General features: G+C 48.2%; 1 protein-coding gene across 1 annotated transcript; it reads left to right on the forward strand.

The window, feature by feature from the left end:
* Window positions 1-5,566: 5,566 nt before the first annotated feature.
* FGF16 (fibroblast growth factor 16) lies at window positions 5,567-14,552 on the forward strand. Its single transcript, XM_044763743.2, has 3 exons — window positions 5,567-6,146; window positions 12,085-12,188; window positions 13,554-14,552. The coding sequence occupies exons 1-3, from the start codon at window positions 5,873-5,875 to the stop codon at window positions 13,797-13,799; spliced, it is 624 nt and encodes a 207-aa protein (XP_044619678.1). The 5' UTR covers window positions 5,567-5,872; the 3' UTR covers window positions 13,800-14,552.
* The last annotated feature ends 3,441 nt before the right edge of the window (window positions 14,553-17,993 follow it).

Consider the following 17,993-nt stretch of genomic DNA (forward strand, 5'->3'; position numbering starts at 1 on the left):
CTCACAGAAACAGGATAAAGTCTGCAGCGGTAGGGAGAGAGAGGCAAAGAAGGGAGGAGGTCCTGCTAATTGGAGGCCACAGCCAGGAAGCAAAGAGCTGATCTTAAGACTCTGCTTTTTCCCTTCGTTTATGCAAGAAAGAGATACTATAAGGCCGCTTCAGCAAGGCTGCCAGGAAACTGGGCCCTCAGAGGACTGACTTCCCTATCTCCTGGAGTGAATCTGCCCTCAGACTATGGGACTAAAATAATCATCTCAGGTTAAAAAAATAAAAGGAAATGCCTTTGGATTCAAATGAACTCAGCTTCACACATGTCATGTGTACTCTTCATGCAAATTAGCAGGGGCTGCCTGTAGAGTCACATACTTACATCCACTTATGCACACTTTAAACCCACAGCTCTTGGTGTTACACAGACATATGCAAATTCTTCTTCACACTGTTGCAAATACAAACACAAGTACACATTTATCTTGGGAAAACTAATACAATCATAGTCTCTGCCCACACTTCTCCCGCAACACCCAGCCCCAGACACACACAGCCACCGTTGATACCCACATTCACAGTCACACCACACCAGGTTGAGAAGTGACCCAGGTTGTCAGGGTTAAAGCCACATTCCACAGTGTCCCATTCCTCTCAGAGAACTAACAGATCATTTCACAAAAATGTCATCACCTGTCAACTAATGGCAAGTTACAGCCAGAATAAATGGTCCATTACCGACCCCCACTACAGGTAGGCTCACCAGAGAATGATAGCAGAGACAAAGGAGACTTGTGGCTCAGTGTCACTGCAGGAGACTGACCAGACAGGTAAGATGGGGGCTCATTCCAGCCAAAAAGATTTCCTTTCCTCTCTGGGCCCTAGAGCTGCAGTGGGGAGATCAGAAGGCAGTCTGGCTTTTTGCAGACTTCTCAAATTCTAGCTACAAATCACCTAGGGGAAAAAAAAAGACTGATCTTTTAACCTGGATTTTCCTTGTCTAGAAGAGGATTGGGTCATGTTATAATACTTTCTCTCTTGCAAAAAGCCCCAACACTTTTTGCAGTAGTGTAGTTACCAACAGCATGGTCTCTGGAGCCACTCTCCAGGTCTGAATTTCCACCCCACCACATACAAGCTGTATGACCTTGAGCAGATTACTTAACCTCTCTAGCCTTCAGTTTCGCCATCTCTTAAGAATTGGAATACTGTAATAATATCTACCTTGTGGTGGTGTGATGTGATTTAAATGTAAGGCACTTAGATAACTCCTGGCACTTAGGATGCTCAATAAATGTAATTATACAAATGAGCAATTTTCTGTTTCCCTCGCTACCTGCTTGCCCACACAGAGGTGACAGGCCATCTTAATCCCAGAGAGAATAAGACTGGCCCAATATCACACAGAAAGAGTAATAGGATTGGAATTGATTGCTTTGGGGTGACTCGGCCAGTGTACTCATCTATTTCATTTCTCCCTTTGGAAAAAATGAGCATAGTTTGAGGAAACCTCGAGAGAAAATATGACTGGGACCAGGCAGGATGTAAATAACATTAAAAACAATGACCACTTAATATGTGCCAGGCACAGTTTTAAGTGCATTCTGTGCATTATTCCATCCAAACTTCACAGCAACCCTGTGAGGTGATGACTATCATCAGCATCTGCATCGCACTGAACAGGAAACCGAGGCTCCAACACCTCGAATGGTTTCAAGCTGGGATTTGAATCCAGGCAGTCTGACACCAGAGATGGAGTGTGCAACCGCCACTCTATACTGCTGTCTGCAAGGAAAGCAGAAGGGGAGGGGAAGCAGGAACAAAGGACAAAGGAGCAATACAAGTTCTTTTTGAACTAAACAGACTGAAGCGTTGTGTGTAGCGTTGTGGTTAGGTCCTAACTGAAGATCAAGGGTTTAAGTCCTACCTCTGCTGCTAGTTATTGAATATATTTGGGCCTCAGTTTTCTCGTCTGTAAAATGGGAATAAAACTGTTTCTTAGAGTTGTGATAAGGCTTAGGGATCCTGCAGGTAAAGCACCCAGGGCAATGCTGAACCCAAGGTAAGTGCTCAGTAAATAGAGAAACTGATGGCATTAATTGCACTGCCTGCAGGATTTGCCTAGCGGTACAGCTTAGGCAGGAAAAAACATTTATAAACCGTCAGGAAAGTGAAGAACTGGGCAGAGCAACAATTCCAGACATCCTTTCTCATGCCCTGGGCGTGTTGGGGTGGAGGGGAGCACCAGCATTATTGGCATCGCTGTCTCCTTCCTCAAGGAATAGATCCCAGCAGGTTGCCCTCAGCCTCTGGTCACTTATAGCCTGAATCAGAACTCTCCTTGTTCCTAAGGAGTTTTGTTTGTCCGTGTCCTTTTCCCATCGATTGCTTTACTGTTCACATCAAACCTTGTGAGGTATTGGGTAAAGGAGGACAAAATCTCACATGTGTTGAGTGTCTTCCATGTGCCAGACAGAATGCTGGGCACTTTCCATCAGTGATTCCATTTCATCCTCACACCACTGCTGTGAAGGGGTATGGTTATCTGCACTTTACAAATGATGTACTGAATCCAGTGAAGGTTGCTCCTTTTTTAATGGACATTTTCCTCTCATCCCATATGTCCAGCATGACCCTGGCCTCAGGTTGTGTCCTGCTGAGGATTTTCTGTAAACTGAAATATTCTGAAATCTCGCTGTCCTCAACACGCCAACCTATGCTTAATTCCAAGGCCCATAAATTGGGACCAATTCTCCCCCAGTGGCTCTGAGATTAAACTAAGACTCTGTTCCTCCATCAGCTGTATGATTCTGTGCTAGTCACTTAACTTCACCTCTAAAATAGGGCTAATGGCACTTCCTACTCCGCAAGGTTGTGAAAGTTAAATAACTTTCATGAAAGTGCCCCACCAATTGGGACACTTCATGGAAACATTATTTAAAACAGAACCACCAATCAGCTTAATCTCAAAAGAGCCCCAGAAGGGCAATGGAATGCTTGTATCTCTGACCTTCGATCAGGTAGGACTTCAGATCTGCAACTGTGGTTGGTGACTTGGGGAATGTTGGGGGACAAAGAATGCAGAAATTCCCTGAAGTGACCGTGGAGGAAATGGCCTTTCACCATTATCGACGTATGGTTTGTATCATCATAGAGACATCCAAATTCTTTACATCAGATACTTCTCAAAGCAGTTTCATCTACATTACTTCTGACATTCACTAAAACCCCCATGAATTAGTCTTTACCAACTAAAGTTGTTCCACTTGCTTTGTTACTATTTTCCCCTTCCCAGAAGTGGCCCATCTGAATTTGCAAAATCCTTCCCATCTTCCCTTTAAGGCCCATCTACTACAAAGGCCACCTTGGTCCAGAACCCAGCCCTAAACGCCCACATCAGTCTCCTCTCTGCTTTGCGAATCCACGCAGCACTGTGCACCTTCTACTGTACCTTCATATACTTTTTTTTTTTAAAGACTGGCACCTGAGCTAACATCTGTTGCCAATCTTTTTTTTTTTTTATTTCTTCCTCTTCTCCCCAAAGCCCTCCAGTACATAGTTGTATATTCTAGTTGTAGGTCCTTTTAATTTGTGCTATGTGGGACACCACCTCACCATGGCCTGAGGAGCGGTGTCATGTCCCTCCCAGGATCCGAACCGGCGAAACCCTGGGCCACCGAAGCAGAGCGCAGGAACTTAACCACTTGGCCACGGGGTCGACCCCTGTATACTTGTCTTAACCTCTGCCCCGCCTCCCCCACCTTCTCACTAAATCCACAAACTCTTCAAAGGGAAGAATGAAGAAGGAAGGAAGGATTTCTTTGTTGTTTTATGTCATTCGCATTTTAAAAAGCTTTTAATTATGGGAAATTTCGTGTGTGTTTATATACAGAGGGAATATATAATCAACACCCATGTACCCATCACCCAGCGTCAACAATTAGTAACACACGAACAATATTATTGCATCTCTACCTCCACTCCTTCTGCCTTCTCACTCTGGGTTATTTTAAAGCAAATAGTCCATCATTTCCTCTGTAAATACTCCAATGTGGAAGCCATCTTTTGCATTTCTGTGTCCCCTACAATCGGAAGATCATTTTCATCTGTGTTCCCTCCTACTGTGAGCACATCAGATGATTTCTGAGCACCTACTATGTGCCAGACCTTGTGCTTGGCTCTGAAGCTTCTGTCTGAGCTAGAGAGGCACAACAGAACCAAGTCACGATCTTCCAAACCAAGCATCGCTACAGTTCCGGAGAATGAGCACCGAATGCAAGCGGGAGCCCAGGAGCAGGACCTCACATTGCACTAACTGAATTGAGGTGAATAGGTTTTCTCCTCCCGCGGAAAACCTGAGTTCAAACTCTCCGCGAGACACGGGTTCTCCAGCAGGAGGCGCTGCAAAGGCGGGGCGGGGGTGTCCTCACTATGTTGAGCTTCTGCGGGAGCCAGGAAAGCGGCCAGAGCCCGCAACGTGTGCAAACTGCAGGCAACAACGCAGTTTAATAGGAGAGCAGGACGCTGAGCGCCAGGTCTTAAGAGGGGCCCCAAGGTTCAGGTGCCGGGCAGGGGCGCGGGGGCGCGGGGCAGGCCGGCACCTGCTCCCCAGGTCTTCTCGATGCTGCCCGTTGCCCTTACTGCCGCCAGTTCCCTCCCCAACTGCCGCTCTTGCTGATGGAGTATCTCCGAGCTGGGCACAGGATAGAGCGAGGAAACACCTGTTTCCAACAAGAAAAGAGGTGCGGGAAGCCCCCACCAGGCTTCTAATGGCCTCTCATCGAGCCTGCTCTGGAGAGCCTTGTAAAAGCGCGCCCAGAAAGCCAGTGGGGATCATTTTTCAAAAAGATCGCTATTTCTTATTCCCCCCTCCTTTTCTTAAGCCGTAACGTCCCTTAAAAAATGTCTTCTTTTCTCCGTGGGGTTTCCCGCTCCTCTCAGATCCCTTAAGACCCCCACCTTGGTGCCTGCAGGGACCGCCACCACCCCCAGTCCCAAATTTTGCGACTATATTCGCTTCTGGATTTTTCACTTCCGCAGCCCCCTGCCGACCTACAGGTGGGGAGCGGGGCTGGGGGGCAACAGAACAAAGAGACCAGAGAGCCCCTGTCCCGGGCCAGGCGCCCCTGCTGCAGCCTCCCACCAGCTGGGGCACAAGAGGGGCTCGAGAACGCGTGAAAGCCCTCGCCCCAGTCTCATGCCACTGTCCAAAGGCCAGCAGCCCGAGGACACGTGGGAGGTGGGGACTGCCCCCGCTCAGCAGACAGACCTCCACGCCACAGGCCTGAGTGGCCGTGGGCGCCAACAGCCTCCACGCACTGGGCTCCGTTATTTCATCAGCAGTTTCAGAAAAACCTGCCAAAAGCAGTTATGCCTCACTGCAATGTGTAGCTTTTTCCTGCCATTTTTTTCATAATAAAAGAGAGTGAAGCTCGCGCTGGCTCTCTCCCCCCTCCACCCCCCTCTCCCAAAAAGAGCCAAATGGATACGAGAAGGGGGGGAAAAAAAAGAACCCACACACCAATCTCCGAGGGCATGCCAGTGAGGTGTGGCTTGTATTTAAATATCCAATATGTCAATGTAAGGGGAGTGGGTATGTATATAAAGTGCCGTTTGCATCTGATAGCTCGAGGAAGCCAGCTATGAGAGGCCTAGGGAGATGGATGCGGAGGGGAAGCGGCACTTTGATTGCGAGTAAGGTCAGGCGCGGGCTGCCCCACGCTCCCCGCCGCTGAGAAGTTCCTTGGACGCGAACAGACGTCGCCGGCAGCTCGGCAGAGCGCAGAGCGAGCGAGCGAGCGAGCGCCGCCGAAGCGCCCGTGCCCGCGGCGGGGAGAGGCAGTTCACGCCCCGCGGCCCCGGCTCGGCCCCGCGCGCCCCGCCATGGCGGAGGTGGGGGGGGTCTTCGCCTCCTTGGACTGGGACCTGCACGGCTTCTCCTCCTCTCTGGGGAACGTGCCCTTAGCTGACTCCCCGGGTTTCCTGAACGAGCGCCTGGGCCAGATCGAGGGGAAGCTGCAGCGCGGCTCGCCCACAGACTTCGCCCACCTGAAGGGGATCCTGCGGCGCCGCCAGCTGTACTGCCGCACCGGCTTCCACCTGGAGATCTTCCCCAACGGCACGGTGCACGGCACCCGCCACGACCACAGCCGCTTCGGTGAGGACGCGGCGGGGAGGGACGGGAGGCGCGCGGACGGCGCGCCGGGGAGCCGACGGCTGGGGCTCCGGCCTGGGGCCCGCGGACCGCCAGCAGCTCGGTGCCGTCCGGGCCCGTGGAGGCGCGAGGCCGCCGGGGACGCGGGGCAGGCGGAACGCGACGGTGCGGACTTGAGCCGTGCGGCGTCAGGGTGCCTGGCTCCCTCGGACGCGCTCGGGAGGGGCGGGGGCGCCTTGAGGTGCGGCCTCTCCTCTCCCCACTCCCCCCTCCCTCCCCTGGGAGCGAGGGGATCGGTCTGGGACCTGGACGCTGCGCTTCGCGTGAAAGCAGGTGGCACTGGGAAAGGTGTAGGAGCGCCCGCCGAGGAGGCCGAGCCTCGAGGGCAGCAGGGTTGTCGCGACCTTTTGCCTGGAGCGGGAGCCTTCAGGGGCCGTGGAGGTGGTGGGCGGGCGGCCCGCGCCGGAGTCGCTTTTTGCTGGGGAGGACGCGCAGCTGTGGCACCTGCCTGCCTCCGGGTTGCTCTACCCAGAGTGGGAGCCAATCCAGGCAGCACGGCGTGAGCTGAGTATTGGAGAAACTAGGAAAGCTTCCCAGTGTCCACTGTGTCAGGGCACAAGCCCCGGGGCAGCTTTTGCCCGGAGCTACCTCTGAACTCCTTGCCTCGGTGAGGAAAGGGTCCTGGGCCCACTCCCGGCCCCAGAAACAGGTGTCTCCCAGGCCCAGGACAGGAAACGTCCAACCTCCAGCCAGGATTTTCTCTGCCCGCCACTCTGCAGGTTGTTCAAAGGACGCAGGTGCCTGTCTCACACGCAGAACACAATTAGTATAAACCTTGATCTGGGACAGAGATCATTAGGTTTCTAAGCAAGTGGGTTCGCTCTTCAGTAATCTGGCCTTTTTTATTTTGAATTTCCTATTCCCTACTAAACCATTATTCAGGTGCTATGACAGCTACCCTTCCTTGGGTCCCTTGTCTCCCAATGCCCTCTACTTCTGCCCAAGGACCTTGTGGCCCAAGGACACCTTCTATCACTAAACCAGTAAGACGCTTTGCCCACCCTCAGGCATGATACAATTCCCTTCTTTTTCCCACCCTCTCCACTCCTCCCAAACCTCACCATCCTCCTATTCCTCATGCCTTGTGAGAGCTGCATCTGGAGTGCACAGTAAAAAGGGCAGCGGGGGGAGGGGGGAGTGCGGAGGCCAGTTCCTGGGCAAGGCCAAGTCAAGCAAACAACTTAGGGCCAGGACTGGTCTTCCTTGCTGGGAGCAAGCAGGAACCCTAATGAGGTCTATGTCATCTTAGAAAAATGCATTCACAAAGCTGGTGTACAGTAAGTTTTGCGTGGGGTGGGGGCAATAGAGGGGTGCAGGTGTCTGTATAAACTTGCAGCAGGTCCTCAAAAGGGTGATAAGGTGGGGGTAGGAGGGAGTATTAACTTGGCTCCTTTCCCTTCTATTGCTTGTGACTTTGCAGTCCCCTTTTGTTCCTCCTCAAAAGGAATGAGACTCCCGCTCTGGCCTCAGAGCCCCCCAAAGTCTCCCAGAAATGGCCTATAGATATTGGAGTAGCTCATTCCTGATATATAAAAGAAAAATGATGAAATGATGCAGAAATGTGTGGTGGGGGCAGCAGAGGTGGAGAAACTAGGAGCTTGGCTCCCAGCAGCTACAAGTGTTTGTCTGACTCTGTGCCTAAACTGAGCCAATAAGCTACAAGGTCAACATAAATCAGTAATAGGCTCTTGGGATAAGTGGTTTTTAATTATCTCCCTAAGGACACATCTTGATTTCTTTTCATCTCTCAGGCCTGCTAAGGGTGTTAAGTTTAAGGAGAAACCAAAGGAAATAAAACTGGCAGGAGGAAGGGATGTTTTCACTGCTGCTTAACTGACTGCTTCATTTTTGGTTTTGCCTTTAAAAAAAAACACACACACACACTGCCTGAGACCACCTCTGCATCACCTCTTCCCTTCCCTCCTTCCCTGGCTTCCTGGCAGTTCCGTGTATTTCCTGTAAAGGAAATGATAACTGGTCAAAGCTGTCTCTTTGTTACCTCCCCTGCCAACTTTCAAACACACATTTACTCTTTCTCCGTTTAGCTTTTGGCAAAAAAAGAGGTGGCCTTTGAGTTTGCTCACTCTCTCCACCCTCCACGTTTGAGTTAATCAGCCAGGGTATTCAATAAATCGAAACTTTAACATTCCATAAGTGCTTTAGCAGTCAACATTCCAGCAGGGTAAAGTAGGCCAGACTTAAGATATAAAATATTATAGATTTCTGCTTGGGGGGAGGAGGTAGTCTCCAAAGGCCGTGTAAAGTAAATAGCTATTTGTTGTAATTGGAGAGCAGGGCCCCCAAGGATTACCCTGGAATCCATGTGTTCAGAGCGAGTCAGGCTGAGCCCAAGAGCAGCCTCGACTCCAAATAATAACCTGTTGGCACAGCCTATGCTCCCCCTCCCCATTCTGCGATCAGTAGCCAGGAGTATTTCAGTCTCTGCCTGGATGGTGGCGTTTACATGAGGTTCAGAGGGGTACTGACATTCCTGAGGGGCACCTGTGGACTGGCAGAGCAGAGCTTGGGAGCCAGACTGGAGGAGAGGCCTCCTGCCAGGTGGGATGGAGCAGGCTCATGCAGCTGCTTTGGTTTCTGAGCAATCTGGTTCTTATTTGGCAAGACGCCAAAGCAGCACTGTCTTGGCCCTGAAGGTCTGCAAGGATGGCTGAGGGAGCGCAGAGTTATGGAACGAGATTAAATGACACATTAGCCAGTCATCTAGCTAGGTTCCGAAGCAATGGGGCCCTAGACAGATCCATTTTGACTGAGGCCATGGGGAGAAAGGTGTAAGAAGAGAAGTGCCTGGAAATTGTTGAGCCTGCCGTGGACAGGTCAAGATGAGGGAGAGAAGAGGGAGGTCCTGGGCCTTGAAGAGGGTGAGAGTACTGAGGACAAACTTTGTCTCCTTAATACTTTGCCTCAACGCTTTGCTGTTAACACCCCTCTCCAGCTGTAGCTGGGAAAATGTGAAAATGGCTTGTTTTCTCTCTCCCTTCATGCTGGCTGGGATTCAGGAGAAAGTTTAGGAATATCTGTTCCATCATCGTGTGCCACTGGGTTCCCACAATTTGAATCCAGCTAATAGGAAAGTTGGCAAAGGGAGATGATGCCCAAAGACAGCTGGGCAGGGATGATTCCAGCTGTTGGAGACCCCCTGTTACTGGACACAACCCAAGTGACTTCCCGTATGATCTGTCCTTTGGCATCAGGGTTAACAGAGAGTTGGAGAAAAACTGTAGTGACTCAAATAGCCACACCTCTTGGGTTTCATGATTTGTTCTCACACCAGGTCTTGGACGGTGAGATCACAAGCTGCCCTCTGCTACTTAATGAGCTCAGGGTGGTCAGAGACATGAGATACTTCGAGAATGAGAGAACTAAGACTCGAAGCTCAGAAGTAATCTGCCTAAGCAAAGCAAAGCACTGAAGTCTCCCGTGGTTTTGTATCCCTCTAAGTTTAGCACCCAGAACTGAATCATGACCTGGTTTTTCGTTTCCTTGCGATACTGGCCACTCTCCTTTGAACACGCTCCTGTTTTGCCGTAGCCCTCCTTACACACAGTGGAACTGAGAACAGCACTCTCAGTGCGGTCTAACTAAGCCAGAGCAGAGTGGGGCAATCCCCTCCCTTCTGCCAGTCACTGGCCCTCTATCAGTGCAGTCTTAGATCACATTAGCTTTTTTTCCTTCTTTTTATAGTTTTCCATTAGCTCTTTAATAATTTTTAAATTTTACATGATTAGTTTTACATTCGCTTTTTAATAATCTCATAAATCACCCATCCCGAGCTTACCTTATTCAGTCAGATTCCTTTAAGCCATTGTTGTGTATGTTTTGCCAAGCCATATCTTCTCATTCCAAAGATGGGCAGACTTGCATTTAATAAAAATGCATGGAAACGCAAAAGACCAGTACATGTTTTCAAGAAAATATACATGGCTGCCTGAAGTGAGGAGGAGGATGGGAGCAGAGTATGGAAATAAAAAGAAAGAAATAGAAAAATGAAAGGCCTCTGCACAGGCCAATTATGAAGATAGACCATGAAACAAGGAATATGATTAGCTCAACTGTCTGCACTTGAGGCTCACCTTCCCCCAACCAAACTCCAAACACAAAACATCTTGGGTAATTGGTTTGGGGACCAAAGTGAAGGACTTTACATTTATTCCAATTAAAGCCAATTTTATTGGAGTCAGCCCATTTTTCCATGCTCTTGAAATCTCTTTGGAGTTTGATTGTGTCGCGCTCTCAGCTGTATGTCTTCTGGAACTAGGGTAAGCATTCCCCCGACGTCCTCTTACAAGTTATTTACTAAAATGTCAAACAGGGAAGAACCAAAATCAGAACATCGTGTCCGCTAAATCAGTATCTGCTTAACCCCTACTGGCGCCAGGTATTTTCCCTTCCCCTCCTACCATCTCGTGTCGATCTCTTTTCCCAAAACTCCTTTGTTTGTACTGTCAGAGTTACTAACAACCAGACTAAGAATGAAACTTGGAGGATTTCAATGCGGAAAGCCAAAGGCCACACTCTGAGTGTTCCACACAATGGCAGCATAGGAACTTTCCATTCTTTGAAAGATCCGAGTGGGCCCTAAAGCCGCCACACCTGAATGCCCACCCACCAGCCCGAGTCCCTGGGGCTCTTCAAGAGACTTCCCGTTGGAGTTTTGAACCTGATTTCAAGATTAACCACTTGAAGCGATCTTTGAGGAATCAGTCTCACTCCCTATGTAGGTTATGTAGAATATTATTACCCTTAAGAATTGCATTTTTGGATACGAAGGACAGCCAGATATGAGCTCATTTCATACTTTTGGATGCCTCTGTGAGACAATCCTATCAAGTTTTGGTCTTTACATTGTAAATCATGGTTAGAGACGGGGATATCAAAGAGGAATCCAGTTGACCAGTACATCTGTATCCATATAATAGATGTGCTGTGTTAGGACAAATTTGTAAAGTCTTTGGTATCACCAGGATTTCAGTTTTGGATCCTTTTCCCCTCTTCATAGCTGATTTCTTTTTTCCTCCTACTGCTGCTGGGTAAATGAAAACATTTTCAGATCCTTACCTCTACCCTTGTCAGCTAGAGGGACATTTCTGAATGTCTGCCTTTTCCCCTTAAAGATGCAGCATCTCAAATCAGTATCAAGTCCCATGCTACCTGCCAACTCTTTGCCATGGATAAACTTAAAATTCCCAAGAGAAGAGGGGAGAATGATGGGCTGTCAGCCTGGGGCTGCACTGGCTGAGAGCACTCCTAGAGAAAGCTCTCACCAGGCCAAGTTTTGCCTCCTGCCATAGGCAGGAGGAATAAACTTAGTGAGTGGCCCGTGTGGCCTTTGTTGGAGTCAGCTCCAGGCAGTTGACAGCCTCATGTGGCTTTAAGGACGTGGGAGCTAAGAGGGTACAAAACAAGTTCAGCCGAGAGGACAGCGAGGTAACAGTGTGTGCTCTAGTGAGGAGGGAAATGACTTGGGGAAGATACAGAAACCTGGCCACGTTCTTCCATGTGGAAGGCTGTCCTCCCATTTCTTGAAATGGTGGTATTTAACAGCAATAGTACCTACTAATTATGGAGCTGTTGTAGCCAAAGCCTTCTCATGGTCTCTTCCTCATAATATGCCTAAGAGTGTTGAGTAGAGGCAGAGATTGTTTCCCTCATTTTATACATGGAAAAACTGAGGCCCAGAGAGACTTAGTGCCTTCTCTGAGGTTCCATTCTCACTGCAAAAGATAGTTTCATCAGGTGCTTCACCAAAGGCACACAGGGCTTGCCTCCAGATGGGGATAAATGACTGGTAGCTCATAGCACCTGAACAGTTTCCTCTTAGTTTGATGTCGGTAATGGAAATGGCATTCACTTTTTGCTCTAGGAATCCTGGAGTTTATCAGCCTGGCCGTGGGGCTGATCAGCATCCGGGGAGTGGACTCTGGCCTGTACTTAGGAATGAACGAGCGAGGAGAACTATATGGGTCGGTAAGTTTAAGGTTTTCTTTTCATCGGAAGCTATTACCACCAGTGTTTGGACAATGTAAGGCAAAAGTATAAAAACATCTATCTAGCGCTTGAAAGCACTTTTGTCAACTGTAAAAGGTTAGTGTCTTCTAGCCGCTTCTTGGCTGCTCAGGAGATTGCTATATAAACTTTCACTCATTCAGCCTCCATCAAAACATAAGTTTTTCTGTGGTATATTTGCTTTCACCTTTTCTGTTAGAGGGGCAGCTAGTCTGATGATGATAGTAAGCTGTGCCGATTTGTCAGTAGGTGACAGTAAGGGTTTGGGACATTAACCTCCCAAGGAGCACATCTGAATTTTAGTGGGCTCCCAGAGGAATAGCAGACCAGCTGGCGCAAAAATAGGCAGTGGAAGAGCTGGCCTTCAGATTGTGGATTCTCAGATTAACAGCACAGTCCCTGATTTCCAGAATGCTTCAGCTGAATCCCAAAGGCCAAATGAAACAAACAAATAAAAACTGAGGGTTCCAGGGTCTGATGACAGCCCTAAGTCCCCAACCAGGACTAGGTTGGCTGCAGTGCATGTTCTCTATTCTGGAAGCTAGCCCATAGCTGAGGAATGGTGAGTGACTTTGCCGACCTTAACCCTTTCAGGGGATCCCAACTCCTGGCTTTGGCTTTTGAGTCACATCGCATGCTTTCTGGCTGCCTGTACCCCATGAAATCAGAGCACATTTTTCCCTGACACCTAAGAGATAGGCCTGTCCCCAGCACTTGGTATCGGCAACCCCAGCAAGTAGTATGGCGGCTGGATCAAGTGTGAGAAGGGACAGAGGCAAGAGACCCGGGAGCTGCCAGCTTGAAGTAGCCAGATTGGAGGAACTTTTCAAGGAGATCTTTTCTGAGCTTTCCAACTGACAGGCCTGAGACCCTTCATTAGGAGAGATCACAGCTCACCTCCCATGGAGCTTTATATAGATCTGAGGCCTTTGCCTGTCGGTTGACATGGTTGACTGTAATCTCAATGGATTTGAACATCATTAGTCGTAAGTAGGGAGAAAACTCAGGGGTACCAGCGGGGCATTGGGAGGCCATAGCAGAAGTTCTCAGGCTCAAAGAGGCAGGTGAGGCCATCTCCTCCAGTCTCCTGCCTTAAGGAAAGATCTCACCTAACACATTTTGGTGTGACTCACGAAAGAAGATGAAGGCAATACAGACAGGACTGTTGTGCTTTTTGGAAAGAACGTGCGTCAGTAATACTGGGAGATAGGACTGAAATTTTCTAATATCAATGTGCTATTGCTATTTCAGGGTTTCTCCACCAGCAAGCTGGGATGGGAGAAATAGTCATATAATGGGCTCTGCTTTATTTTCTCACCCTCACAGAAGAAACTCACACGTGAATGTGTTTTCCGGGAACAGTTTGAAGAAAATTGGTACAACACCTATGCCTCCACCTTGTACAAACACTCGGATTCGGAGAGACAGTATTATGTGGCCCTGAATAAAGACGGCTCACCCCGGGAGGGATACAGGACTAAACGACACCAGAAATTCACTCACTTTTTACCCAGGCCAGTAGATCCTTCTAAGTTGCCCTCCATGTCCAGAGACCTCTTCCGCTATAGGTAACGGACCCCTAGTGTGACCTCTGTGACCTGTGTACTCTGGGGCCACAGTTGTCTCTGCAAGCACTATACTCATAGCTTTTCAATCCTCCTTCCTATCAATTTAGATAACAGAGAAGCACTTACTGTTCAACTCGACCCAGCTGTTCCCCTGTTGTTCAAAGTGTATATCAAGGTTGGGTTATTTTGGGGAGGGATGTCAGGGGAGGGGGTGGGCTAGAGGGAATCTTGTATATACTTTTTTTCTTTACTCGTCCTTTCCCCTGAGGTGGCACAAGAAAGAATGGGGGCCCCTGCCAAGGGCCGGGGGTGTCTTGCCCCCACAATCTACCCAAATACCTTGACAATGGGTAAATGAAAGACCAAGGAATCTGCCAAAGATGCTACCTACAGAGCTTTAAAAAAAGTCTCACTAAGAAAATCCTTGGGGCCAGAGCCCTGCTGCGAGCCGCCCTGCCCTGGCTCTGCAGAGGTCTCGTCTGTCCTGACATGCAGTTTTCCTGCCACTGGAAGTGGGAGTTGGGGTAGGTTGTAAGAAAATGATATTAAAATGTAAGCATGGATACTGTGCATAAGGACAAACTATTTATGAAATGTATATGCTATTTATTTTATATATTTATTTATTTCAAAATAATTTTATTTTTAATGAGAGATGCTATGACTGGATTTTCATCAGAAAGAATAAGGTCCTACTGAAACAGGATAAATGAGTTATTAAAGGCTTTTATTGGCAATAAAATTGTCTTTATATTGTAACCACTGTCTAATTCTATTGATTTGTACGTTTAGTAGGATTAGAAGATTGGTTAGCTGCTTTCTCTTCAACTCAGTAGAATCTCCTGATGTCAGCATCACACAGCCCAGGCTGGAAAACCCTTCTCCACAGTATTAGCATCATCCAGGGGCCCCATCTGAAGTCCCTTCAGGTTCTATGACTTTAAACTTAGTGGTGAGTAAAAGCTTCAGGAAGGCCTGAACTAACAGCTCTTATGGAAGCTCCCATTTGTGCTTAGGACTAGTTATAGAGAAACCCTCCTTTGGGATTTGGTTAAGGCCTAAAGGTCAGAAACCATCATTGGTGGCTTCTTGCTTTAGATACGAAGGTGACAGGATTCAAAATAGACAGCAATCAATAGGGAGACTGATTTTTTGAGTCAGTCAACTTCCCTTCCGGAGGTATTCTCCCACCCCCTCTCCAACACCCCACTCCCATCCCCTGCCAGTGCTTCTCCTAGAGAGTTCTGGAAAGCTGTTAACACATTTCCCTAAAGCAGTAGGTCTCAGAGTATATGGTCTCTTGGCCAGCAGCATCATCTGGGAACTTGTTAGAAATGTAAATTATCAGGCCCTACCCTAGACTGGCCAAATCAGAAACTCTTGGGGAGTGGGGCCCAGTAATCTATGTGTTAACAAGCCTTCCAGAGGATTCCTGTGAATGATCAAATTTGAAGCCTAGGGCCCTAAAGGAATGGTTTTCAAAAAGAATTGTTTTTGCAGCTGAATGGCTTATAGATAAAGTAAGTTTTAGGATAACTTTAGTCCATAAAACAAAAGTAGAGTGGCTCTAGTTGAAATGGGGGTGGCATTCCTGGAACTCCCTCTTCTCCAGAGCAGCCCCTGACATATCTTGGTTTAAAATCCCTGGCCTCTTTACTGATATTTACTGAAGTAGGAGCATAAGGTCATTTGCATTTTCAAAGTGAATGCTGTCAGGAAACAAGAACCAAAGGAATGAACGTTTCATTGGGTACTTAGGCATCATGAAGGACTGGTGGGAGAAGGCCTTGGGTTTAGAATAATTCCTCCTGGTGCTCCTCAGTCACGTCATGTAGGCATTCACTCTTTTTCCAGCTGATTGTGAGAGTGAAACAAATAGCGTAAGTAGCAGCTCACTTAACAATAAAACCCAAAAAGTCTATAAAATCTCATCCAAATCCAAATACCCAACAGAGAAACCACACGTATGAGCATACATACACAACATAGCAAGTAAGACTATATGACAAAAAGTGCCAAGTTGCTAGGGTATGTAATCATAGACTAGAATGCGCACCAATGGAACCACCAAACGGAGCTCTCACAGGGCTAGCGTGAGCAGGGAACGTCTCCTGGAAGAGGCAGTGCCCACCGTGAAGAACCAACAGGATTTGGATAGGCAAAGAGGCTGATGGCAATGTCCGTGTTGAGCTACAGGGAAGAGACACCAGCTCTAGAGGTCTCTGGGAAAAGGATAAAAATCAGCTGTGTGACATTTTTATCACATTTTTAATGAGCATCACACCTTTATTTGAAAACCAAAATTTGATCTATGTTATCTCCTGTCAGCTACCTAGAAATTTGATATACAGCCACAACTTCTGAAGGCTGGGAGATAAATGGGATCTGTTTTAACCAACAGGAAGCTGACACTTCCCTGTGAGTAGAGCCAGTGTTATTCTAGTGAGACACTTGACATGGGCCTGGCAAGACTATAAGCACCATACTACAGGGAGGAATTTACAGGGAAAACACCACTGTAACGAAAAAGAGAAAGACTCCAAATCCTAGGGTCAGGCCTTAATTTTTTCCTCTGAGTGGAAGTAGAGGGGAAAAGGCTAGAAGAATGGTATAGGGTCCCAGGGTGCGGGAGGAGTTCATAGGGGAGGCACTCTTGGTATCGAACTTTAGGAATAACAATGAATGGGGCACGTGGCCAGAAAATGACAATGGGCGGCTGTTCTCATTTTCAAAAACGGGAGAAAGATAAACTCTGCAAATGGAAATGTAAGATGGATGACCTAGCACCACTAGACCTAAAAGTGTCCCCAACTTCTCCTCCAGGCCAAGGAAAATACTGTAGACCAGAGCTTCCAAACATGGGGTCTACGAAGTCCTTAAAGGTCCATGGAAGACCCTCTGGGCCTGAACTCCCAAAATAGTGTGAAAATTTTTATTTGTATGTACATTTGACCTTTCATTGATTCTCACAGTGTCCCCCAAAATGTTTGGAACAACTACCCTAGGAGTTTCCACAGCCTCAAAGCGTCTGCCATAAGAACAGGTGGCCACTGTGATCCTATGTGAAAACTTTGACAGTCTTTTGGTTTTGTTTGGTTGGGTTTTTCAAAGACGTAGCTTTTATGTGTGAAACCTTTGACTCCTATCCTCTAAGAGATAGCTTCCCCTTTGGCGATAGGGAAGTGGAAGTGAGGGGAGTGAGGAGCCAGGATGGCTTCACTGCTGAATGATTCTGAACAAAGTTCAACCCAGGACCAGCCCTGACAGCAGTCCTGATAGCAACAAGACTCTCCTTCTCCTCCCTACACACCCCCCACACCCCTCCCTCTGCTGCCACAGCTGAACGTTGCTCATGCTCAAAAAACAACCAGAGACTGGACCCACCCGGCCCAGACACAAGGAACTTAGAGCCATCAGAGCAGACTCCCTCCCAAAAGGAATTTAAGTGAAGTCTTGAATAATAAAAGAACCCGAGTTTCTTACCTTCAACTCACCACAGCGCTCAGTCACCGAATCCTTGGCTGCATAGGCAGAAATCCGTCAGGCTCAGGGTTCTAGTGGGGCCACAGCTCGCACGGGCTCAGTCCAAGTTGCCTGGAGTGCAAGCCTAGCCTTCCTCCTCCTGAAGAGGCTGGCCCTTGGGGACTGCTTTCCTTCTCTCCGAAGTAGTTGGAGCTACACTGCCTTTCCCTTGCACTTCACAAACGGGAATCTGTTGAGGAGGAATGTGGGAGGTTAGGGAGAAGGGGACCAGAGAGGAGAGATCCTCTCTTTTGGAAAGACATGTTCACCATCAGTCATCTACCTCCCTTGCTCAACAGGAGGATCAGAACATAATTTAATCTGTCATTCCTAGAGATCCCTCTGTTCTCAACAGAAATGGAAGACATTTCTAATAGGTCCCTACACCAGGGCTTTGGTGGCAATTGTAGAGATATCCAGCTGTCTCCCTGACCCTCAACAGTCTCTCTCCACTTCTCCGTCCCAACATAGGCTGTTTCCCTTCTGCATCTCTTTCCAATTCCCAGACAGGGTATGGGAGCAGCCCTGTTCTTTATCGTTAGCAATGGAGCGAAAGACACGCAAATACCATGTTCTTCGGGTCCTGGAGTCAGACCAACCTTGTTTTACTTCTAGATTCCTTTACTTCCTAACTCTTTGACCCTGGAAAAATTCATTATTTCATTCTTCAATTCAA

This window comes from Equus asinus, chromosome X (assembly GCF_041296235.1).
Source record: "Equus asinus isolate D_3611 breed Donkey chromosome X, EquAss-T2T_v2, whole genome shotgun sequence".
NCBI lineage: Eukaryota > Metazoa > Chordata > Mammalia > Perissodactyla > Equidae > Equus > Equus asinus.

Bases quoted from the DNA above. Each gene is read 5' to 3' on its own strand.
- FGF16 (XM_044763743.2), top strand. From the start codon at position 5,873: ATGGCGGAGGTGGGGGGGGTCTTCGCCTCCTTGGACTGGGACCTGCAC. The intron at 6,147-12,084 runs GTGAGGACGCGG...TTTTTGCTCTAG, and splicing joins CCACGACCACAGCCGCTTCG to GAATCCTGGAGTTTATCAGC. The intron at 12,189-13,553 runs GTAAGTTTAAGG...TCACCCTCACAG, and splicing joins GAGGAGAACTATATGGGTCG to AAGAAACTCACACGTGAATG.